This window comes from Echinococcus granulosus (genome assembly GCF_000524195.1).
Source record: "Echinococcus granulosus chromosome Unknown EG_S00003, whole genome shotgun sequence".
NCBI lineage: Eukaryota > Metazoa > Platyhelminthes > Cestoda > Cyclophyllidea > Taeniidae > Echinococcus > Echinococcus granulosus.
Genome location: NW_020170383.1, coordinates 1769159 through 1795189, shown reverse-complemented (window position 1 = coordinate 1795189; position 26031 = coordinate 1769159). Strand labels below are relative to the sequence as shown.

Sequence of the window (26031 nt, the reverse complement as noted above, 5' to 3'; positions counted from 1 at the left end):
GGCTGATCTTAAATAAAACCATTAGTACTTTGTTGGCAATTCACTGCGGAGAGCAAGGAGTAGCCTAATCATAGTACGGCAGATACTGGATGAGCGCACTTTCCCGACAATCTGTAGTGGCTCATGCCTCCTTACAAAATGTGACATTTCCGTTGTGGACACAGCAGAGGGGAAAAAAGTCCAAGCCACCGGTTTACAAGATTTCTCCTCCATGCAACGGATCAGTATGATCGAGAACTCCCAAAAACTAGCGTACGACTGGACCAGTGATTATAACCATAACAATGAGATGCAGCAGTAGTATATTTGATCCCAAATGCAGATGGTACAGACTATTCTTCATATAATAATATGGTTGGGGCCGTTACCGCTTCAAACTGCCCACCAACGAGCTAAATAACCAACCCTCTCAACTATAAATGGACACAAAGGTTGCTTTTAAAATGTTCCTCATAAAAAAATGTCAGATAGTTGTCTATTTTCTAGGGTTTTGAGTATCAAAAGTAAACACATAGCAGTAAAAAACAGCTGCAAATATACCCTGCAAAGTAAAATCCGAACTAAAATTCCGATTTTTTGTTGACAAGGCGCTGTACTTGAACGTTGGATGAGTCGATACCCCTGTTGGTGCTCCAGGTAGCAGTTTTGCAATTCAATTTATGCGGTATTGCTTCAAGTATTTCAATCAACTGAGTAACAAACGTCTGTCAACACTCTGCGGTACACCCTAAGTTTTTGTCACTTTGCTATCGTATGGTTATTTAGTTGAAGTAAGCTGCCCGACTGAATGCCAAATATTTGGAGCAAGAAAAGCAAAGTAAGGTGGCAACGTGCATGCCCCAATCACAGCTTGGTCCAAAAGCAAAATTGCTCCCTTGCATAAATTCTTCTCTTTAATAAAAGAGCTGACTCTTGGTGATAAAGAAGACGTCTAATGCAAGAGAAGAAAAGGAATGTGGAAGCATTTTTGGGCGTAAACCACCCAGTAAAAATACAGCTTATGCGTGATAGAGTTGACAATTCTATCATACCATAAATTAAAATGCTTTTCATTTTGGTGGGGAGCTAATTCACACTATTCATCTAATAAATGGTAGACAACCAAGTCATCAATTGAAAAGAATGTGCGGGGTGATTGTGCGTTCTTGAACGTAAGCTACTTTATTGAAAACATACAGTCCATGAATTACATTTATTTAACCAAGTGAATATCAAACCACATCATGATCCGAGAAAGCAGTCTTCCTCACAGAAAATGTGTACTTTAACAAGGGATTAGGGCGTTGATGATACAGAGAATAGATAACAAAGTCATTGAATAAAAAAGAATGCAAATTGTGTACAGGTGGGAATAAAAGACCAGGATACACCGGCGGTGGTGGTGATGGCGGGGACTAAGAGGAGGGCGAGGGGTCAGGATAATTGTGGAGACTGGCGAGGGCACTGGAGAGGAGGAGCTGCTCGTAAAGGGGCATGTGCATGCCAAAACTGAGGTTTCGGAAGAAGGAGTCGCAACCGCGGATCCTCTGCCAGGCGAGTTCGTAGAGCTGCAATCCGTTAATGCACGCAAAGGCGTGTGCATAGTGAGCAAGCGAGTGCTCCGCCAGCCACTGGCGCACCTGTTCCTCCTGCCACCCACGCACCGCCTTTGAAGGGATCTGCTCTACCAAATAGGCCTCCAGCGGCGCCGGCAGGTGAACCGTTGTGATAGCCGCAGAGCTGCACGATGCTGACGCCGTGTCAATGTGCGGAGTGGAGGTGAAGAAGTACGCGCTCTCTTGCTGTTGCCCTCGCGGACTCGCACTTGAAGAGGCCAGAACCAAACGCGCCGGAATCGCCGCGGCTTGCGCTGAAAGGAGACACAAATTCTCATCATCTACACATTTTTTGTCAGCGTAACATCCTCCCCCCCACCTCCATTCTCCACTCATGAAGAAGTCTTGCATACGATTTTGATTGCCACTCTTGACAAAGAGTGCGGTATCTGTTTACGTGATTTGAGAGGAGTGCAGCTGTTATTCAAATCCACACATGCAAGGTGAAAAATACAATGTCAGTAAAACAATACAATTAAGATCTCACCCCAAATCCCACTTCAGTTATTCAGCTCACGAATAAGCGGCAATTAAATATGGTGTTTATCTATGCCTTCTGTCATTCAACAAATAAGTTCTGTAGCTCTGATTTGATCTCCTGCATAAATCTATTGAGCTAAACACCAAACTATGGGTAGGTACTGATTTTACCGCAGTAGCTAAAAAGGTTTCATTTTGGAACAAAATTAATGATTGGACTGAATTGTCTTCGGCATCAATTGGGAGAGTCAGCTGCTACAAAATAATACGGTCAAGGAATGAAGGATTTGCTAAAGATTATCTTAGTCTGGTTCCCCGAGTTCCATATGCATGTCTAACAGTTCATTGTCAAATCGCTTCCCAGGTCGGCATTACTCACATGTTGCTTCCTTTTCCAAGATGTTATTATGTCCGATACACAGCAAAGGTGTTGTGCTAACGCGGTCTCATAGCACGATAAATCAGAGCAGCAACAAGGTTAACACGTCTACGACGACTCATCAAAATCTAGTAGTAGCATCTACAAAAATTTATCGTTTCCATCCGCTAACGAAGACCTTTAACGAGCAAGTGTTTTTGACTGCGATAATGTAGACTAATTCTTCTTACTGTTGCTATGGCTTGTGTGGTAAATTCTTTTCTATTTACTATTTTACAGATAAAAACAATTGCGACTTTAATACTAGTAGCTTAAACACATTGCTCCCGATATAAGCTCAATTTATTCTTTTCATGGTTCTGGTGCTAGAATTACTGCCTTTTGTACAACAACTACACATTTTTGAGCTTGTAGACAAAAGTTCCAGAGTAACTGGATCTTCTTTTAGACTACCGAACGCATTCCAATAAAGCGCCAAACCCAGTGCTCCATTAAAACATTTTTATTGATTGTCAATCGGTAGTATATTACTAAAATAAAAGTTAGGCGTTTTGATTTCTCACTTAATAAATGTTCCTTGCGATATCCTAATAACCTTTATGGATAAATAAAATGTTGAAAAAAAATAGATCCTCGGTGCTATTCCATTTCACCTAGTGGGTGAGGCATTTGGACAAGAACTGTGACTAGCAGCATTTTGAACATCCCACCAATGCAAGGAGAGAGGCATGAAAATCGCGAATAACTTACAGGGACGGCATTTCGGTTGGCAAGAAAAACATTGATAGGCGGAGGTGGGACTCCCGGCCATTGATGTTAAAGGAGCTGACGCTTCTGAATATTGAAAACGGTGCAAAATACTTCATAATAAGAAAACTGGCACAAAGCTAAACAAGTCAAGTCGGACTCATAAGCGCTTTGAGGCGTGCACTCAACTTTGTATATTAACTTGATTATGACTAAATCGAGTCCAGTTATTTATGCTAAACAGCACGTAAGAGGCTTCTGATAAATACTAATAAGAAGATTCAATAGCCATTATTTTAAAGGAAAGAGTTTACCTATAGCATGAGTATTTCCTTAAAGCCAGGAGGCACGAATGTAGCGGCTATATCTCCCCCAGCTGTCGGTTGTTATGAAACCGGATATTCATAGAATAAAAAGCAGTATGATGCCAAGTTTGGCAATGATCATTGCAAGGATTCTCATTAGTACTTTAAAAATAGTTTCACAGATCGAAGCAGAAATTGTTGAGATTTATCTGTAAATACATCGTTTTATCCCAGATGCACGTGGGTAGTGACATTAGACTGACATCATTTTCACAGTTTTACCGTCCTGTAGACAGTGAACCATGGCTAAAGGCGCTAATCACAGAAAGGTCAGACAGGTATTGGCACTGAGGGGTGTAATTAAGCCAAGTGAAAAAAGTGCTTCAATGTGCTGTAGGGCAAAATCGAGCTCTACCCGTTGAGATGGATAACTGCGTCGGCTCAGAGGATTGGCGATTGGAAAATATGCCGTTGAGACAGTCGGAGCGGGAGCGCTGATGCCTCTTGACGGCGTCGATCGATATGGAGGGAGGCTGATTGCGTCGAGAGACGCAGCCCGTTCGGGGGCGCGACTGGCTCACGTTGGCACCCTCCCGCATCACGCCATAGCACCGAAGTTGCTCTGTCAACTTGTCCGCCGCATCATCCACCTGGTAGTCGTTGTAGAGCTGGATGGGCTGCACTCCGGTGAGAAGGAAACGAAGGAAATTGATTGGAACGTAGTCACTCTCTACCACTACCGGTAGTAGAGGTATGCGATACTCATACGCTGAGATCACTTCTTTGATGCAGTGGCAAGAGTTGTTGTAGAAAGAACTCAAACAGAGGATCAGCGCGGCAGAATCGAAAACCGCCTCTGCCATTTGCTCCAAGAAGGACCCGTGCTCTGTATATGAAAGGAAAAAAGTGAATTAAATCACATAATTTCACAAAAAGATTTTAAATGAGCAGTATTTATTAAAGAAATATGTAAATAGACAGTTTCGATAAAAACAGAAAAATCTATTCTACAAAAATTATAGGAGTGGTTTTCAAAATTGACTGATCTCTATAGCATAATGGTGGAAGAGGGCAGCAAGATAAATCAAATAAAGACGGGTAGAAGACAATTATTCAAGCCAAATAGCCGCTGCAAAGCACATGTTTCTGTCAAGTGCACGTAGTCAAGACTTTCTCACATTTTTCCACCCATGACACTATTTTGTGCAGGACAATCATTTAACGTCATGAACAAAGCGTGCTTTGTCGCGACGTCGGCATTTTGCGAGATTCAGTAAAGGACACAACGACCTCCTCTCGAAACAATTATTGCTAATATTAACCGACTTAATCGTACTGAGGGATTGCAGAGAGATAATTATTGCGTACGATGTTTATAGGTTTTAATGTTTTTCTTTGAAATAAAGCTGTACATTAAGACAACTGCACCGCAGCAGATACAGCAGACGCTGAAAAAACCGGTCCATTGATAAAAAGCTATTTGTCTAGACATTTATGAGCCACGTGGGTCAATGAACTTTTCACTAGAAGCAACCATCTACTGTAAATACATTCATAGAGCAAAAGTATAGATATTTAGAAAACTATAAGAGCGAATGAATGTCGGGTGAAGAAATCGGTTGCAAAAATTATCAACCAATTTAAGTTAAGCGAATTTGGGTTGACGCATACGAAAATGTACCACGGGATAAAACTATAAAAGAGTACATGAAAGGTCTGTAAATGAAAAAGTACAGTATACGCAATCAAAAATGAAATCATACGACAATGCTCGGTAAAGATCCAAACGTTCCAGCCCCGCAGACTAAGTGCTTCCTTCAGCCTGGATACAAGATTCTGCGCCATGTTGTTGTAGCTTATCATCACATGACCACGTGGTTTTGGAGATGCAGTAATTGCAGAAGTATCAAGATTGCCACACTCATCCAGCCAATTCCTCTGCTGTGAAAGCGTACAAAATAGTGCCTGTACCGATTTTCGGCACTCAGACGTCCACTTTACATCATTAAATTGCGCGCAGAGTTTATACAAATCTGAGGTTTCTTTAAGTTGATCACGAGCTTCAGGAAGGCAGGTTAAATGCCATAGCAAATCAATGGCCTCCTTTGCCAATGTATCTTCAGAAAACTTGTAGCTGTCTCTTGAACTTGTTGCCGCTTTGGAAACCATTTTAATGGAGCCATTCTTCACCATAAGTGTGATCTGAAGTGCGGTTGATATGAGTTCCAAAGCATTATTTTCAAAAAGACTTCGTTTATTTGATTCAAGTCCAGCTAGGCAGCTGAGACACCCAAACACCTCAGCTGCGTGATAACCATAATTTGTTGAATAGTAATCGGGGGGTGATTGCAAAGAATCACGCAATGCTGAGAGAATATAAGTTAGCACTCCTTGATCTGTTGTAATGATTGAAACATTCTCGTTTTCATTCACGATCGCAGCCAAAGTAAAGAGAGCAGCTGTTTTCAAAGGAATTAATGGGTTAAAATCATAATCATCCGAAACATAAGCATCAACTACGTATGGGTCCAAAATCTTTACACCACCGCACGCACGATAGTCATCCCGTGCCCGGGGACAGTAAAGGAGCAAGTTGTGGAGTATACCCAGAGAACAATGAACAAGCAGTCTAGCGTTGGTATACTTGTAGATGGCAGAGGAGAGTTCCTCTTTAGAAAGTAATTTCCACATAGTTATATATGCATCCGCCAAAACAAAACGGTTGCACACATCGCAACTTTTGTCTGTAACGTTCCATAAAACCGCATAAAGAGTAATAAAATTGGATACTGCAGGTTGCTCAAAGTGTTTTGCAGAATAGTTGGGCAATTCATCCATGACAAGACTGAGGGCAGTCACGAAGTAATTAACACAGTTATCAGACCCAATGATCTGGACAACATCTGGATCACACGACATCGTGTAAGTCATTGTTGTTGAAAGTTCACGCAAAGCACCAAAGCACCGTTTAGTTTTGTCAGACGCGAGATTATCTCTGGGAGACTGGGAAAACACAAGGGCTGTTTTAGTTCTAAGCTGTTCTATCACTTCCATTTTGTCGGCTGATGCAAAGCTGATGCAACAATCTGCTCAAAAAGCAAGTATTAAAATAAGCAAAACATCAGAATAGCAGAACAGCTCAGTGGAAACAAAACGAATACTGGTATTAAAAGAGCGCCATAACTTAGTTAGGTCGTAACATTAATTATAACATATACAGGGATCTTAGGGCTATATTGATAAATGACTAATAGCGCTGATTAAACTATCATGGAAGTATGTGCTTCTTTATTATGATATAGGTATTAAGTTGGCCATTTCAGTATAGTCATGAAGATCCAGAATATTATCACAGAGTTTTGACTCGATAGACGTTAAACTTTTGAAAAGAAGCCATTAATTAGAACAAGAGACACATGACTGTGCTAGCAGCTGTGGCAAATGTGATGCAAAATAAAAGTGAATATGCGAACAAGTGTAGGATTTCTAGCCTGCCTTTTAAACAAATTTAAAGATTGACGGGTCTCTTTGCATCCGTATTAAATATTCCAGTAAATAGCTAAAAAAAAATTAGCTTGTCAATGCAGAAGTATTGCCAAAAACCTCATCGCACTACCATTAGCATTAGCTGCTGTTGCGCTAATTGTACTTCTAGACTTCCCATCTACTTTTACAACCTGAACATTCGCATTATGATTTTTGTCATTTAAAACCACTCAATTCTTTACCCTATGTGCCATGGGTTCATTTTGTTACTCACGTTACTCTATTAGATCAAATGTGACACCATCTGCTGCTTTATAAGTGCCTTACTAGAGAGGAGTTTTTCACCTAGACGCCAGGGTTGTATTCGCGTTTTATCGAGTACCTTAATTGCGCAGTTCCTACTACTACCTGTTCCCAAGGTAAACAGAGGGTTATTCTTGCCAGGATAAAGTACGACGGAGTACTCTTAATCATTATGCGCTCCGGGATAAAAGGAAATATCTTTTATAATGTCAATGGGATCTAAAACTTTCGAGTCTGCACAACGATTTCTGTCACATCCGTCCCTATGAACAACATAAGGCAAGTTTCATCTCTGTCAGCAAAATAAACTCCCTTCTTAGAATACTGGCTAGGGGCAAAAGAATGTTTGGACTCTAAATAGAACAATAAAAGTATTTAACTAATGTATAGGCGGTAAACACAATCGTGCATCTGCGATACTAACCCAGCTGTATGTAGGCTTTGGCATTACAGGCAATAACAATAGCATAAAGTTTGCAGTTTGCACTCACTGATTTCTAAAAAGACTAACTATGTACTAACATTATTGCTCGTCTTAACTTTGACTAAGTAATTTAGTCAGGAGTACCCAAAATAAAGTAAAGATTTCAAGTACATATTTTGAGCGGACAAACACACGGACTTTCCCTGAGGATAAAATCAAGCTACCAAGTTGTTGGAGGATACAGAAAAGGCTGATATTATTCGGAAACTTGCAGAGTAATTTTCGGATATTAGGCACTCGTCAATTAAGTAAAAACATGCCAGTGTAGCCAATTCGTAAATTGACAAATTTAAAGGAATGATAAGGGAAAAAGAAGCTTTCCCGGAATGCATGTTCAAGATAAGCGCCTTATAATATAGCATTAAGTATAAATAGGTTCTTCGGAATGACTTTAGTTACATAAGTGGTCTGCAGTTAGTACTGCAACGCCCGAGTCTATCCCAAAGACGACAAATTGTCATAATACTGGGCAGAAAATGCATTGCCGACATACAGAAAGTCTGGGGCTAGGTGCTACTGGCATGACCCGGAGGCCATGCCGCCCACTGGAAGCACAGAGGTGGAGCCCTATGTGCCCACGCAGCCAAGACGAAGAAATAAACAAGTGGTCAAAGTATTATTGCAACAGTTTCCAAAATAAAGATAACTAGGAGCATCAAAAAATATCCATTATTTAAAGAACAATGTTGTGGAGAATATTATTTATGCAATGAGACAGAAAACTTAAACCAGGAAATTTAATCATTAAACCAGCGGATGAAAAAGAACTAATTTCGGGGATTGCGGTAGTAAAGTACGCGGAGCATAGAAGATGTCTTGAAATTTTTTTAGATGTTTAGTAATTTAGCCACCGCAATCGTCGTATTTAACAATGGCAAAAGGCAAGCTTCTGTAATTTAAGCCGTTCTTCCTTGCGAACCATTATACGTACAGACAAGGAACAGGCAAAACTAATGTCTGGCCACATTTTGAAATGAAGTTGTTTTTTCGGCCTTTTAAATGGCTACTGTGAATGAGGGCCATTCTCAAGAGGCTTTTAGGGAAAGATTAAAGGTTTAGTAGAGCAAGTGAATGAATGATTGTGAGCTGTTAAAAGTGAAGTCAGAGTTAATTACCCTAGTCTGTCGAAAGCGCGGTAACTTTAATTTAGCACCTATCCCGACACTTCAAAGGACTCGCATAGTATTCAAAGCGCGGCGTCATTTAGTCTTCTCATCAGCACGTGCAGCTCCTTGGAAAGGGTGGTCGTTTTGCGCGTGCGCGTTGATCGAGATTTATCGCTTGCTCAACACTCAGACTACTTGATTCCGCAAACACGAACCATTTCGGGCAAATTAACGCTTACACTTATTTATTGTGGTGATATCGGTACCAGAATACCTGTGAATATGGTAAAAATAAGTAGTACCATCCCTTCGAATCTATAAGGACCATTTAACATCGTTTAAACACAAATTAATTATTTCCAACTGCTCGAAGGCCATCAGCCAAAAGTAGCTACCGGGCTTCTTTCGACCCAAAATGTTGACAACGCAAAGATTGAGTAGCCTAGTAGGAAATTGTGAAAAATCTCTGATGAACACGTATTGCGGATACATGGTAATGTGATAACATTGAGGATTACTTTCCTTTGATCTGGTTGCAATGAATGCAAGTACAATTGTGAAGATCATTAAACAGTTGTTGATTGGTAAGCATTGTTTCTGCTTTCAGGGGCACACAAAGAAGTGAAGAATATTCTAATGGATGTTTAGCGATCTCACCCTCACAAAATCGCTCAATGACGTAAGATACGATTGTTAGGGTTTATGTCTCATGCAAGTAATACTATTTACAAACACCATCACTTTTCACCCCAAATTACATAGTAAAACTATTTTTAACTTACCTGTGGTAACTAGAATGACCATTGTAGGGCGAGACTCATCGGTATCCATTTCCATGCTCCTAGCGTTCTTGGACGAGCCCGGCTGATTCAATTTGGACATCTTTATTAAAGAGGAAAAGATCGAGAGGGAAAGTACAACGTTTAAGAAGGGGGGAACCGCAGTCACTAGGTACGGGAGAGGACGATCCGATCACGAGATTCGTATTTCCTGATTGCCTTCTCCCTGAAAGGTACATTAAAACAACTTAAGTATTACACCACACTTGCTTAGCATTCTAATACAATACAAATACTCGTAGCACTTAAAATCAACATTAGTTGGTTTTTCTTAAATCGACCCCTTAGTGGGCTTAGAATGGCTTATAAAATCAGGTTTAACCTGAATACTCAGTATTCTACAAATTCTATAATGCGTCCTCCAAAACAAATATTTGTATTCTTCTTTGCATGACCTCATTTACCTACAATTTTCAAAATAATGGTCTAATGTGAGAAATTGAATGATGTATTTATTTCCGGCATATTTGCTCGGGCGATTGCGGTGAAGCTGTGAGTCATGACAGTTGACACTAAATGCATGCACTTCCGTCCCAATAATGCAAGGCACCAACATTGCACATCTCTACATGGCAATTGTTTGGATAAATCATTTGTTAATATTTTTGAACTAAGTGGAACCTCTTTTTACTTAAGCTGTCAAGAAAAGCTTAAATAAAAGTAAGGCTTTGGCAAAAATGCGTCAAATTATTTGGTGATGCTCCAGTTTCACAAACCCTCTCTCAGCCAATCAGCGAATCTCCCTGTGATTGTGGAGCCAATCAGACAACTCTTCGCATCTCCCACTTCACTGCGGATAATTCTTTTTAATAAAGACTTTTCTTATTCTGTAAGGCTTCATTTTTTTAGAAATTCTCACTATTTGCTTTTTGACAGACCTAATGCGAATGCCAATCGCTTATGAGGGGTTGCCAATTAAGAACTTCCCAACTTCTCCTATTTCTTATTTTCCAAAATGCGATTCCAATGGTATGCGCAAAAGAACCAACAGACTGTCAAGCACAATTCCGCTATGGAGAACCAACTGTTTTTTTGATTAAAAGAGTGAAAAATCGAACAGCTTATCAAGCACTCTGCCGGGGAACGGTGGCATGGGGTCCAAGAGGTAGATTTGAACCGTACTACCAAAATGAGTACACCATCCTCATGCTTCTCGTCATCGCATGCCTTATCCTCTGTACAGTATTTGGAAATGGATTGGTTGTAGCCGCGCTCTTTCTGGAAAGAAGTCTGCAGGTATTGCACGCTCTTTTGTTTAATTCACACAAATTTACTAAAATAGCGCCCCAATACTGGCGTACTTTAAAGACTTACACCAGTGGTTCTCATTAATATTTTTAAAGTTTTATTACGTTTATCTCCATATTTTATTTGATTTCAATATCTTTATGACTTGGTCATGTTTTTCACCTCTGGTGCAATTTCCAGTCGCAAAGTTGTCATAGTGTTTTCTGCAAACGCCTGGATTTTTTACAACTGAACAAGAGGAAGACTTATAAACGCCTCATCGCTTTTTAAGCATTTTTAAGTAGAATTTTGAATTGACTGTGGGCACATTATTTAAGGCCTTGGGCAATGCTAAATGAGAATAAAATGCGTGACCGGTGTTTACATTTCAGCCATTGGAGCTTGCCAATGGCACTGAAATGACTCAAAAGATATCACTTTAAGACTTTATCACGTGATGTTCATTAAAGAACCAGACACTATAAGTGATAACACGCGATCCGATTTTAATTTGCCTTTCATTTTCACAATGCCATGTCAGTTTCATTTTTATGCTGCGTTAGTTGGTGAGACTCTGCAGTTGAACAAATTCACTTCACAAGACTGAAGATGAGATTTATGTCAACTCGAGACAGCTATTGTTCTGCATAAAAGGAGCATATGCGCTCGACAGCCTATTGCAATTGCCTAAGTGTCTTGCGATGGCTGGGAGCTACTGCTACAAGGTATTGAACAATTAGCTGCTTCTAAAAACTTGTCCACACTATAATGTGACATTTTTCCACTTTGCCGTCATTATAGCCTACGAAAGTTGCCATACAAACGTCAATGACAAGCGTACAATCAGTCTAGTTTATCTATTTTGAACTACTACAGCTCTTTCCAAAACAGCCTAGCGTAAAAGTGGTACATTTGTGATCCCTTAAAAGTTGCGGAAACATTCCAAAATATAAATAATAGGTGGCACTTCAGGATCTAAAACGTGTACCAACATCTTAAACGCATTATCGTTTAGTTTCACTTATGCAACATCGTGGAAGGACGTTAAAATGATTTTTAAAAATAGCTCAAAACGTCTATTTTCAAGCCAAATAACACAGCATTTCATGCGTTGCTGGAACTCAAAGTCGTAATAAGCCAAAGGAGTGGAGTGAAACATATTGCCAACTTACAGAAGAGGTGAGAGGCTACTAGCACGACTCGAAGGCCATGCTGTAGAGTGGACGGACAACCTACGGAGACTGAAGTGCCTGCGCAATGTAACACCGAGTTGAACAATATGCCAAATCACTAAACATTAACCACAGATGGCAGAAAAACCTATGGTCCACAAAAAATACACTCTCGTCGCTTTGCTAGGGCTGTAATCCACCAAAAGAATGCATTAAGCATAATGGATCAGGATGACTAGAGTGGTTCCTACTACTTGTCACTTCTGCTATGGTGCTTTATTGCTAAAAGATATTAAGGCAGCAATACCTTTTATGCGAGTAAATTGTTTTCTACCAAAAAATAAAGAGAAATATGAAGTCCGAGAATTCCATCGCTATAGAGTGGGCTTCACAAATGGGTTTGATAATGGCATTAGTAGCACTTATGAAAATATAGTGGAATTTAAATGTAGCATGTTGGTGGTGGGTAACGAAGTGTTCTCCTCTTTTTTTCTTTTTCTTCTCTTTCTCCTCCATTTCTTTGGGTTGAAATGGGTGGAAATGTCCATTTACTTATACGATTGCTTACTACCTTGGCACGAATAAAATTTTGATGTGATGCATCTTTGATTAAAAACTAGGCACGGTAATCACTTTGGAACAATCTAATAACGACTCAATAATCTTATGCCTTCATAACAAAAATATTTATAGACGTATAGTCCCACCAAAATAGATTTTTGGCTAAGTACTAACAGGGAGATGGCCGTGATACCTAAAGAAAGTGTAGTTTATTTTAATCCTTTAGTCGTTATGCATTTATGCAGAATACTGTAGTTGTGGAAGCAGTTCGGTGATGCTGACAGGAGTGAAATAGGGAATGCGCTTATCAAATTGGATTCACGACGTCGTGAGCACATGTGACAGTCTCTTCGTTACGCCTTCTGTGTGGCCACCAAAAGGACATTCCTATTAGTAGATGACTTTATTGCTTATCAAAAAACTGCACACTTCCGCTTTTTTAGCGATTCTCCAATTACCTAACTGTCAGCCTTGCTGTTGCCGACTTAATGCTTGCTGCTTTGGTCATGCCCATCAGTGCACTGGATGCGGTCTCCACGAGGTGGTTCATGGGTACGTTTGCTTCTCCCATCTCTACGATGGCAACACAAATAGCATTTCGCTTTTACACACATAGCTTCAAAATAAATCATTAACAAGTTATGACTTTATTTGATTAGTTTGCACATGCTTTGGTATCCCGTCCTTCAGATTACTACAAATCCAAATGCAGTCGTAATTACAAGCTGCTTACCCCTCCACTGCTGCTCTATTTTACTACTTATTCGTTGTCGTCTGCCTTGAGGGAACAAAGTAGATGTTGCACAATTAACTAATTACTTTTTTAGAATATTCATGTACAGCAAAACAGCGGTACTGCGAATCGTCTCTTACCTTCAAAGTAGTAAGAAAACGTCAACAAATCGTACTCCGCAATCCGGGTGTTTGGGCACTTTTAAGAACAGCATCTAATTTTCTCTTATTATACCTAGTACACAACGGCACTTTTCCTAATGGTTTCACAGTGAATCTTCTTTGTGAGACCCTTAACGGTGATTTGTGCCTTAATACAGAAGTTGGGTGCATTCAAGTGGAAATCCCTCAACGAGAGGATTCATGCCGTTGTAGTCATAACTTAAATGAAGTAGAGTTCTGCGACAATTGTTTTTTTATTTTTTTCACTTCTTTTTGCATTATGTGAGATTAAAAACTGCATGCCAGAAGTGGCTGCTCGTCTAGTCCTGCAGTAAAGCAAGCACTTGGCGTGTTTGAGGCTGCCATTTAAGGATGTAAAGGGCGTTCATTTCGATAGAAAAGTGGTTGATTAACTGAACTGCCTACAACAAACACCATCTAGGTTCTCGTAGCGTGAAATCTTTTGTAAAGGAATACGGCTGGGAAAAGTGTGTGGTATTCATAAGGTCTTTGTTAATAACTTATTTATCTGCAGACAATTACGAATTTCGCAGTCCTTAATTACTACCAAGTAATTTGTTTTGGCTGAAACTGAAAATTATGGCTATTTATTTATTTTTGCATGAAAAACCGGACCATTTTCATTAGTTTGCAATTCGAAGAATATTTGGTTATAGTTGGCAAACACCACTATCGCTATTTCTCGCATTTACATTCACGTGGTGGGATTCGTCCCAAACTTTTAAGTGTAAAGTTGATCTAATGCAAAATTACAAATTCTCTTGGCTAAGGGAATTCTAGATAAGGTTCTACTGCTATTCTACAATTGTTTTAAGGTGAAATTTTTTGCGTTTGCGACCTGCAATACCATAAGTAGATCTTGCCGCGCATCAATTACCCTCACGATGAAGAGATAGTCGTGACAAGAATGTAAATATGGGCACCTCATTTTCCCGGTCTGTCGGATCAAGATCTATGATCATCTCTTTTTTAAGTCACTTTTTTCAATTCCTAGGGCTTAAAATTATTTTACTGGTATTTGTCGAGTTAAATAGATGCATGAACCAAAACCTGAGGTGTAATATTGTTTGCAAATAAATGACAATAATCTGCATCAGTTTATTTGCGACGATTCGAACGAATTCTCAAATGCACATCTATCCCGATCCAAAAACGTTAGGAATGGTGGCTAGGATGACACAATTTGGTGCTCTATTAATGCTGTAGGGATTTAAATGGAAAGCAATTCAAAAGGGTGCTATGTCCCCGAGGATTTCGCTTCACATATGAGGCAAGACTAACGTATCGCTTGATTTAGTTTAGGGGCGAAAGACCCTCCTTGACTGTCCCCCCGGTATCTTGAGTGGTTGTACTCTGGTTTGTTGCAAAACCGCCGACTGTCTAATGCTGGTAAGAAGCTCATCCATCAATAAAATCTAGCCTATCTATGTCAATCCTTTCCGAAATCGGGTTATTGGATGTAGAATCACATTATTTTGTTTTTTGAGTTCAGAGTATGGTTTATAAAGGAGGTGAGTCACACTAACAACCTTTTTGAAGGAAAATAACTGTCTTAATCTCACCATTTCTGCACTCAAACAGGCCTTAGCTTAATTTTTTCCACATTTCCATGACTTCGTTTTTACATGCAAAATTCACCCAAAGCCGGAAAGATTGCTTTATTCGTCCCGAGGCAAACGGTGATGGTTTTAAGTACATGTTTTGGGTGGTCTTGTACGTTCGAGCCAACATCACCGTACTCATCTGAAATGAGAGATCTACTTTTGTATAGCCACATACTGGGGGACAGAGCAATTTCTGTAACTGACAAGCACATTTATAACCAACTCTATATCAAAATCGCCTTGTTCAATTCAACAACTGTGAGTAGTTATTTATTTTAAAAGTAATCTCAAATTTGATTGTTGATTTAAATGTAGGAAATTGCAATTGGATGAGTTCTATGTTAAGGGCTTGTAATTCATTGATTAGTGTACAAGGTGCATTGATAGGCAACAACGGAATCGCCTGTGGGGCTAATATTGCTTCTTCCAGTCAACCCTTCGACTGCTCTCCTGAACTTTTATGAAGAGGTAATAAGCTGCACCATCTTTATCGCATAAAGTGCCTACACTTAGGCATATACAAATGCTAATCCATGGACACAGAATGTGTTTCTTCAAAGTGGCAGACACTTTTTTTAAAAGTTCTATTCGGGTTTTTTGTAGTCCCTTGTTTATGGATATTTGATGGTCCACTTCACCAATAGTAGAACAGTCTCAGAATTTCATATGGAAAATTTTCTTGCTGCTACATCACTGATCCGCTCGTCAATCTAGTGGTTGTTGCTATTTTGTGCCAATTCGTCAGGGTTAACAAGTGTAGTCCGTTTGTTACACCCTCTGAATTGGCTTACCACCCTCATTCTAAAATTACCTAATCTACAAGCATCATTTGCTTAAAAAGTAGTGGTTTCATTTACTCCCTATTATGGAACTTTAATTATTCTATTTCCGGATATCCTTGAGAGTAGGTCAACACTTTTGATTTAGAGTAGCCTAATTGGTAATACGGGTAAATCCTGCCATCTGTAAGGTAATTAAAAACCACGTGCCAGGCGTGACTTCTAGTGGTGCTTCTTCTCTTTTTCCCCTAACTTTGCCATAATTTGATCTCGTTCGGTTGAGTCCGAGGCTTCCGTGACTTAAACCATCAACGAATATTCAAATGGGTGGAAGTTTTATGGCTGTAGGTTGTGCCCCTAAAGAAAGTTTTTATTAGTTCTACGTTTCAACCTATGAGGAACTTCAGCATTATTAGCATTGCTTTCGTTCTTTGTTGCAGGTTAGTTTTTTCGTCTTGGACAAAACCAAACTTCGTAAAGCTCTGAAAATCCGCCAATTAATTGCACTAAAGGGGGTGACTCAGTGAAATTCTTCAATCGCTTAAATTATGCCATATTATGGCATGTGCATTAGTAACTTGTACTACGTCATTAAGTATTCATTTATGCATGGTGATGGAGTTCGTACCATTTGCGGCCACTTTGAATAGCTACAAGATTATACACAGTAGATGTCTTCCAAAAGTTGCGATTTAATGCTTGTCGCAAACCACATACGGAAGATTTCGCCCCAAGCCTTCACTTTAAGTCAGGCTTTGGAAGCCTCAAATTAGTGAGCTTATAGCTCGATGAAAAGTTTAATGCAGAAGCCATGAGATGCATCCATGAATAAACCACAATCGCTCGACTCACATGACGGGCAAGAAGCATGCATGCATGATTGAAATCTGTTGTAGCGACTGAAGGCACAGTTGCGGTAATATAGTCACTTGGTTCTTGAGCTGGTAAATACATAAGGGAGAACTAGCCTAGAATCATTTACATGAAGGTAATTAACTGCATTAATTTCATTAGATTTTGCAAAAAATCTTAGTTTTAAAGACCCCATTTCATATTTTGGCACAAGGTTGTAAAGTTAGGATGAAGTAAACAATGTTTGTTAAATCGTACATATCGCTCCTTAACCCACCTCTAAAGCTGGAGACCATCGCACAAACATGGCGCGAATCTGCTATCCCTTGTCTTGGGTCCTGCGTAGCATCCCACTGGTCTCCAAATGCAACGATATTTGATAAAGGCACCTATAAAGCCTAAGTATTGAGAAAATAAACATGGTAATGGCATTCCAGTATAGTATATATTTTGAACCCACCCTTCTACAAGTTGTGTGGGACAACCATTGAAGAGATGAAAGCTGAGGATAATTCGTGAATGTTCTAGAGATAATAAAACTTTCAAGAATCAACTTAAAAGAAAGTATTTGGGCCCAAATTGTGATTAAGCAAAATACCCTCTTCAAAGTGGCGCACACGAGCTACAGCTGATTTTTAAGTGTGTTGGCTTGGTTCAAAAGTGGACATCAGGTAAAATGCTTTTAATTTGGCCGTCCGATGCAATTCGGTATGCCCCGTCGGTATAGCACACCACTTAATGGTCTTTTGACCCCCACCAGCTGATAAGAAATGTCAACAGAAGCATTATTGTTCTCCTTATTTTGTGACCATGTTTTAAACGCAAAAAAGGAGAGGAAAAGTACGATTTCGAAGTAATATTATTTCGCCCTACGCAAATAGTGAAATTTTGTCTTTGAAATCATCTTAAGTAGATAATGGAATTCTAGCATTTGCATTTAAAGATTTGATGTATTGTGTCATGTGCCTGAAATATGACCACCTTGAATCCATCGTAAGAATGGTCACCTCTCGTCAAGACTCACGTCCGATCCTTCGTAAAAGCAGTGTCACCTTATCCACTGTAGCCAGTTATGAATAGATTGGGCTAGCTCTCCTATAAACAGATAATCAAGGATGAGTTGGCCTATGATGCCATATTTTACGATATATTATCTTACCACTGGTTGCCCCGTTTCATTACATATTGCTTTATCATTCTGAAAGCCACTTTTAACAATATCAAAAGAGCATTTATTTATAAAACTAATTTGGGAACTGTTGCCGAACTTTCTAAATATTGTTTGATTCTATCAGACTATGTTTTTAACCACTAAGTGGATGCTTTTTCAAAATGTTATTTACGGAAATTCCAAACAAGGCTGTTTTTTGAAAGGGGCTTTGGATACATTTTCTGTACACTAGATGGGATCTGTTGAAGAACTGTTGTGCTTGTAAATCTGGTTAATCGGTTATGCAGTCATCTCATGTCCAAGTTGTTTTGAGAGTGGTACTAATTTTGTCTTTTAAGAAATGAAAACGATCATAGATGAGGTGTTAACATTGTGTATCCAGAGTGAATGGTAGCACTTACGGTGTCGTTAGTCCCTGGCTTCAGATACCCAATCCGGTTTTGCCATTAACTTTACCAACAGCAAACCAAAAGACTTAGCACATCGCTTCCCCACAAAAGTTAATCAGTTTTAAGTTCTTTTACAGGTAGCTTTCTATTGCATGGATTAACTTGTAAAAAAACGTTTTCAACCCCGCGGGCCTGGCACAAAAGCCCTACCTGTCCATTTACGTAACGAATCAGACTAAAGTGTCGGTAATGTGGAATTCAAACACAGCTGTTTACTTTCAATTCCTTTAACTGCCCCTCGGCCTCCAATTTTACAATGATACGTGAAATACTAATGCATTATTGCCCGAAACATTTGCACTTACACACATCAGGGGCATACCGCTTTCCCCAACTTGGTGAAATTGCTCCTCCACATTGGTGTGCCAGTAACTGAAATATGCACAACTACAACAGGATCATGTATTGGAACGACTCTTAGCAGTTTGATTAAAGCTGAGTTGAGTTAATTGCCCTTCCTTTCGCTTTTACCTAGGCTTGTCAATTTGCGACTTTTGGATCGTCATGGATGTTCTCTGCTGCACGGCCTCCATTTTACACCTTGTGGACATCGCAATAGACCGGTACTGGGCAGTCACTCATGCTGACTACAGTCGAAGGAATAATAAAAAAATAATCTTCGGAATGATATTTTTCACGTGGTTTGCTGCTATAACTATATCTCTACCGAGTCGATTCACCATAACTGAGTCCAGCAATCTTATTGCACAAGTTCTTAAACACAGAAGCTGTGTTATCAATAATGATAGGGTTTACACAGTCTTCTCAACCGTAGGCTCCTTCTTTCTGCCCATGACCTTCCTTCTTTTTATCTACATCAAAATCTACGCTTCTGCACGGAAGCGGATTCGACGCAACAAATTCAAGTGGTTAGAATGTCCCTCCTCTGCTACCACCACTATGAAGACCTGTGAGTCCACCATTACCCTTACAGAGGCGGCCACAATCAGTGGAGTCCCACCTAGTCCGGTGAAACCGCTCGTTAAAGGAACAACGGGTCTTTTCAACCAGTACTGACCTATCGCGGTACTGTATCAAAAGTGCACGCCTCTTTAACCCCACCATTTGGGTTGACAATGGTAACGACATCGACGATGTGGTCTACGATTGTGGTCATTCCCCATCCTCCTCACCACATCCAAATGACGTACCTGCCATTCAGTCCTCATTCATTCCCCAGACACCCCTTCCAACACCTCATCGTGCCTTTGACCTGCAACACCTATCCTCATCTCCGCCCTCACCTTTGCGAACACCTTCGCCGAAGGCGAACGGTTGTATCAATTTCAACCACCTCCCCTGCGAGAGAAAACGCAAGTACGCCTTTGATATTAACATTAGCTGTGCCCTTATGTCGGTGAAGAGGAGCCACCTCAATAAGGATTTCTCAGTGGCAGCCGTCGAGACGGTGGTGGCGCGACGAGAGCGATTAGAACACCGACGTGAGCGCCGAGCGGCCCCCACGCTGGCAATACTTACGGCCTGCTTCCTACTCTGCTGGATTCCCTTCTCCGTGAACGCCTTAGTACAGCCCTTCTGCGGCAAGGTGTTCGTCCTGCCCACAGCTGGTGGGAGATTCTTCCTCTGGTTGGGCTACTTGAACTCCCCATTGAATCCTATCATTTACACTGTGTTTTCACCGGATTACCGCAAGGCTTTTGTTAAAATTCTTACATGTGGTAATAATGGATTCAGAACTGGAAAGCAACGCTGGTAATTTTAGAAGAAATAGTAAAATATAGCATTTCTTCACAACTGAAATAGTTATCTGATTAGGAATGATGTAGAAATACGTTCAAATGCAAAATGCTTGTTGCATTTTTAACTTCATCTCCAAGTATTTTACGGTTTTGTTAAATGGTAATGTGTATTGAAAATGTAGTCACAAAGAAAAATCCAGTTATTCGTACTTCTGCGCTGATATTTCTAAATGTTTCTCATGTATAAACGGGGAGTAAAAATTATTCCACTGTTTTTGCCCCATGGGGAATAATTCATGATCTTTAACTACATCGGCTTGAGGTAATTTTAGACTCAGCGTACTATAGAGTGCTGAAACATCCCTAGAATACATAATAGCAGGGCAGAATACCTATTATCGACACGCAGAAGGACTTGCGGCTACTAATATGGCCTACAGACCAGCCCACCCAGCGAAGGTATAATGACCCAAACACAAAGTGTTCCCATCACCAAAACCGAAATTTAAACAAGCCTTTAACGTGTAAAGCAGCCCCTCTCCTTTTCTGTGCATAATTTCCGACACTCCCCTTAATTAATTTCCCTCATCAGCTATCACACTGTATTCGGTGCCGTAAAGAAACACTCACTAGTCAACCGTGATAGTCATCGAATTTCCATGCAAGGGAGGAGATATCTGACTACAGCGTCATTGATTCCTCTTGCCAACTCTACTGTATCAGAGGTTTCGTCTTGTAGGGGAGGTGGATTTGGGAACAGGGAATGTGCTGGCTATCACGCGTGTTCATAGCTAGTAGTAAGAACACTGGCGTAAAGGTAGAATCGTGCAACAAAGGACGCCATTGAGCGTAGTTCTGTGTGGGTAGGCTTTGGCTCCTTCTCCTCCTTTCCACGTTGTTTTCGCTTCAGAGTTGGGCAGCCATACCTATCTGGGTTCTCTCCAACTGGATGAGAAGTGGAGGAGGTATCGCATTTTCACACATTCAATATCTTCACACAGGTATGGCAAGCAGCCCCGTAACACATTACCAAATACTCATGGCTAGTGTCGCTTCAGTTGTTAATAACATTCCTGCAGACCACGGACTGGGGTGGTTGTCGAAAATAGAAGTCATTTTCAGTCCCTCTATCATGGGTCTTCACCGATTCCCCCATCCACAGCAAATGCACTTCGAGACCGGGTTCGCATTCCATGCCACAAATGTAAAGCACCGAGACTTGCCCTAAGACAAAATAAGGCATAATAATTGAACAATACATATATTGGACATAGAGTGGTACCTGGGACTGTTGGCTTGGGCTAAAGGCCCGCCCTCCTGGGAAAGGTACAATGGTGGAGATCCTAGATGGTCCTCTTACCGAAACGAGAGTTAAACAAGCAATTAAGGCATTGCATATGCATAAACTTATCTATATATGTTTTCTGCATAAAACGAACGCGTACAAACTTTGCACGCAGATGGAAAGCATATGTAAAGAAAGGATCAGCGAAAACCCTACTAGAAGTTGTATTTGTATACCTCATTTGTGATATTCAAGTTTTGATAACCGATAGTCAAGATGGAGCATTAAACTAATGTGCATCTTCAATGGAGAATGCGTTAAGGTGTTGCTATAGTTGACTGTGCTTTGTTATCGACAGTCACGAACACGTTTTAGTTTACGGTTTGGAACCCATAGTAGAATAGGTAAACATAATCGTAGCTCGGCATAATAAATAAGTCCAAGGGTAAAGTCTTAACAAGATTGTTAATGGCGGAATGCTGCCATACAGTTTTACACTCCCTGATTTTGGGTTACTTGTGTAGGGACTCTCCAAACTGCTTCAGAATGCTGACAATGTAGCGGTGCCCCACGAGACGGCAAATCTCTCCAAAGCAAGAAATGGAAATGGAAGAAGGGTTATGTGTGCGAATATTATGCTTTTAGTCTAATTTGGACGGTTGAATTTTGACCAAAACCGCAAACTTGATATTCTTCTCAATTTAGGAGCTGCACGAGAAGCCGAAGGCTTTTCGCATTAAAGTGATCAAATATAAATTATGGCATTATGATAAGGTATCTAGCATAACTATTTACCACCTTTTTGGTAGTATCAATCCTTTTTATAAGTACGCTCACTTAACTTTGAGGTTTGGAATCAGGGTCTACAAAAGTGTGATTCAAAAAGATCGCACGATTTCCGCATCTCAGTAAAGGATAATTGCAGTCGCGAGCAATTCGTTGATTTAATTACTACAGCGTCTATTTTGCAAATTTACTACATGCTTTCGATAGGATATTTAGCCTAGCAAAATTGCCGATGCAGAGGAAATCATGCAGTGATTTGAGTTGATGATGTAGATTATGACAGGAGTCATAGAAGCACCCATTGCTTAAACGGTGATTCTGGCGTAAAACAGACCAAACAATGTCAGGACCTCTCTGATCACGTGAGCAACATAACTAGATCTCGGCCGATAAAGTTTAAAACTTAACTACAGAACGCCAGTTGAGTGAGAGCTCAGTCTTTATTAAACACTAAAGAATATAGTACCTGAGATGACGAGGCTTCAAAGTGCGGCATTCTATTTAATCTTTGCTTCCATAATCATATAACTCTGAGATGGTTGTTATTCCTTTTGGTGGTCGAAAGGAAATTTAATGCAACCAAATATATCGGTTACCTTAGTTGCTGGTGGATTGGAATTAACTAAAATAGGCATTTAGCGCTCTCTTCAAGGAAGGAACGGTGATGCATAAAACGACCACATAAATGCTGTTCTTTGCAATATTTGTCATAAAAATGATTTTGTTGCAGTTGCTTTACGATAAACAGAATCGTGTGAGCGTAGATAAAGGTGGTCAATTCACTTACTAATGTACTGATTGTATACTTCCATTTAACCTTCTCTTACTATAGAAATACGCCACATGTACCGCATCCAAAGTCGCGTAGGCATTTCTCTGATCCGTCAAACATATGAGACGAAAAGCGTAGATAGATGAAACTAGCCATTAATTGTTAAACGCCATTAATACCACCGATACCATTTCTCGAGTCTATTTTCTTATGCTTTCGTTACAAATTTCAATCTTTTATTTAATGTCTGAAAGTTTGATCAACAGCCTTCTTAACAAGTCATCTTATTGGTTAGGTAATAGCTGCAGGGGTTGTGTGATTACGGTGTGGTGAAGTAACGCCACATGGAAAAAGGTGGTTCATTAGATTGTGCCTAGGCCTCACAGGAAGTGAATGCCTCATTAGTCTGTTAAGGATTCCCAAGTTAATCATTGCTAATTGCTAAATTAACTTTTTTCGTGACAGACTGTGTATTTTAGGTGTTGATAAATAAAATGCTTTAGCCACTGGCAGAACTGGGAGAGGTATTTTGAAGATCTAAACTCATCAGAAAGCCCCGTCAAATTACAAGGAGGCTACGGGTTACTCAAATGCAGGCGGTTCCAACCTCCACTCCGGCATTTCCGCGTGAAAGCAGTTTTTACCCACCTGGAACAAGCGAAAACGAGCCTGAATAATTCACACACGGGAAACCCAAATAAAGATTAATATCAGCTGAAGTATTTCACATACAAAGATTCTCGTTGTGGCGAAGTGCTGACTGAATAGATGAAAGTGTACCTGCACCATCATTTATTGCTGCCAACGGCGCAAATGGTCAAGCTTTGAACATTTTCCCCTAACACCGTTTGTGCTAGATTTTTATGAATCTATTCAAAAATTAGTCAAACACGGAATTCGGTGATTTGGCCAATAACCAGTTACGAGAAAACCTTATAAGCAGACGCGTAATGAGGCGAGAAACCGGATGCCCGGTGCTTCGAACAAAGGCTTGGTCCAAAGCACTTTGCATTATCAATTAAATTCTGCCCTATTATTATTCATATGACTCTGCCTTTTGCACCAGTGTACACATTGGAATTGATTGAAAAAAGAGAAACCTAAACCGCTTCTTCTACTGGGTTATCAAAAATCCTAATGCCACGTAGTATCCAACTCATCTGTATCATCAGAGCTTTTTGCAAACAATTTTCGAGTGACTTTTGTAGTATTTACCAAAGTTTGCATACTTACCTTCATCAGTAATGTTGAAGGTCAGTGTGAAACGTGTAAAAAGAAACTTTTTCAAAAGCATCTTAATTTTTCCCTATTAAAATTAAGTTACACTTCATTCTAAAAGTGTTCGTAGTGCGTACGTACGTGCACATAACTCGCGTCTCGGCAGCTGTCGAAGAAGTCGTACAAATTGACGCCGAATTTTGAAATAGTCGAGTGATTCTTGACAGCCAGGAACCTGTCAGACCGATGGTCACATTTAAAAGGTGATGCAACTTATAAAGTTTAGTTTTAAAAAGTTGTCAATCTTCACTTTAAACTATGGAATGAGAATGCGACCCCCTTTTTAGATAGAGCAGACTGATAGTTAATTACGTTGAAATGATTTAATCAAAAGTAGGAGATGGTATTTTGCGCCACGAATCTCTCCATATGAATCCCAATTCCCCTTTTAATTCCCCGAAACGAACTTTTAGATTAGGCACGACCGTGGAGTGCGTGTCACACTGACACAAATATTAACCTCCATCGAACGTGGCCACACTTTTCGTGTGAGGCAGTCAATGCACAACTTTGCAATAAATTGTAAAATTGTTCTCCACCCAAATGAATGGGCTCATTCAAAGTAGCATCCCTACTCCTCTTTTTTTAATTTTGAGTAATCAGTGGTGTTTGAGTTATAAAATTAAATAAAACTACTTTTGGTTCATGCATTCTTAAAACCTAGACTGGTCGCGGCGTCTACATAAATAGCAGATTCAAAAACTCCATCCCTGAAAATTTACCGCATCGTCCCTTTTTTAAATTTAGAAAATTATTTGCCATCTCTTTACTTAATGCACTTTTGTCGATCATACCGACACTCCGATTCGCTTAATTGAAAAGGGTCATAACCATTCTCCAAAAAGTAATTCATGTCTTGGATTTGAGTAAAGAATGCTTCAAAACTATGCATCCCAAAAGTTGGAATATAAAGAAATCATATGATTTTTTGTCAAAAAGGGAAAAGTGGAACGGCACCCTCCAGTTTTTGATTTAATTTTGAAGGGGATGAGCGTACGTAATATTACTCTGAAAGCAAACAGGACGCCTTTAAATAGTTCCTTAACGAGAAAGACTTGCCTGCCAAATGTTACTAATGCAGTCTTGCATTTGGAAGTGGAAGTGGAGGCTCAAATTTCAACACTTCAAACAGACACTGGAATTAAAGAGGAATAGAAGCTAGAACCAAAAGCAACAGCTCGTCACAGGAGTAACATTGGGAACTTGGGTGAGAACTTTGCTGCAAGCCGCAAAAGCTACAATTTTCCGTTAATCATTGGACAACGTCAATACAATTGCAATTCAAAGTGGGTGGATGAGGACCACTTCACAGACGCGGACCTCTTTGGGCAGCCTATAAGTGTAGCGATTTCCACAGTCAGACAGCAATGTGAATTTACTTAAAGCAAGAAGCCAGTAATTATTTCTTTTCCAACATTTTATTTCAGTTAGTCAATCATTTTGAGCACATTACCATCAAATTTTCAGATTTATAGACTGTTCCGGGAAAAATAAGTAAAGATATCTGTTTGGGTCAAACTTGATGTACCTTTTAAAGGAGTGGGAATTAATCATCTCCAGGCCATTTAAATGTATCTGCAGTTACTTTTTAAGCCCAAGTCAACCGTTTATGGGCAAAGACTTTTGAGTTATTCTTTTCCCATGCTATTTTTGCCTGATTGGAGTATTTTTCGTTCCCTACTGTGAATTTCTCACTTTGGCAAGAATCACTATGTCCAGAATCTTATCTCAAGCTACAGTAAGTGCCAGATGATAG

At 40.0% G+C, this 26031-nt stretch overlaps 2 protein-coding genes across 2 annotated transcripts; one reads left to right on the top strand and one right to left on the bottom strand. All coding sequences in view use genetic code 11, as the record gives it.

Moving 5' to 3' along the window:
• Window positions 1-1394: 1394 nt before the first annotated feature.
• On the bottom strand, window positions 1395-6425 carry EGR_00878 (hypothetical protein; the record flags this gene model as incomplete). Its single annotated transcript, XM_024490127.1, has 3 exons — window positions 1395-1849; window positions 3922-4392; window positions 5270-6425. 3 exons carry the CDS (start codon window positions 6423-6425, stop codon window positions 1395-1397), a joined length of 2082 nt encoding a protein of 693 aa, XP_024355530.1.
• A 4265-nt stretch (window positions 6426-10690) lies between these two features.
• EGR_00877 (5-hydroxytryptamine receptor) lies at window positions 10691-20171 on the top strand (the record flags this gene model as incomplete). Its single annotated transcript, XM_024490126.1, has 4 exons — window positions 10691-10960; window positions 13128-13236; window positions 18930-19464; window positions 19496-20171. The coding sequence occupies 4 exons, from the start codon at window positions 10691-10693 to the stop codon at window positions 20169-20171; spliced, it is 1590 nt and encodes a 529-aa protein (XP_024355529.1).
• Between the last annotated feature and the right edge of the window lie 5860 nt (window positions 20172-26031).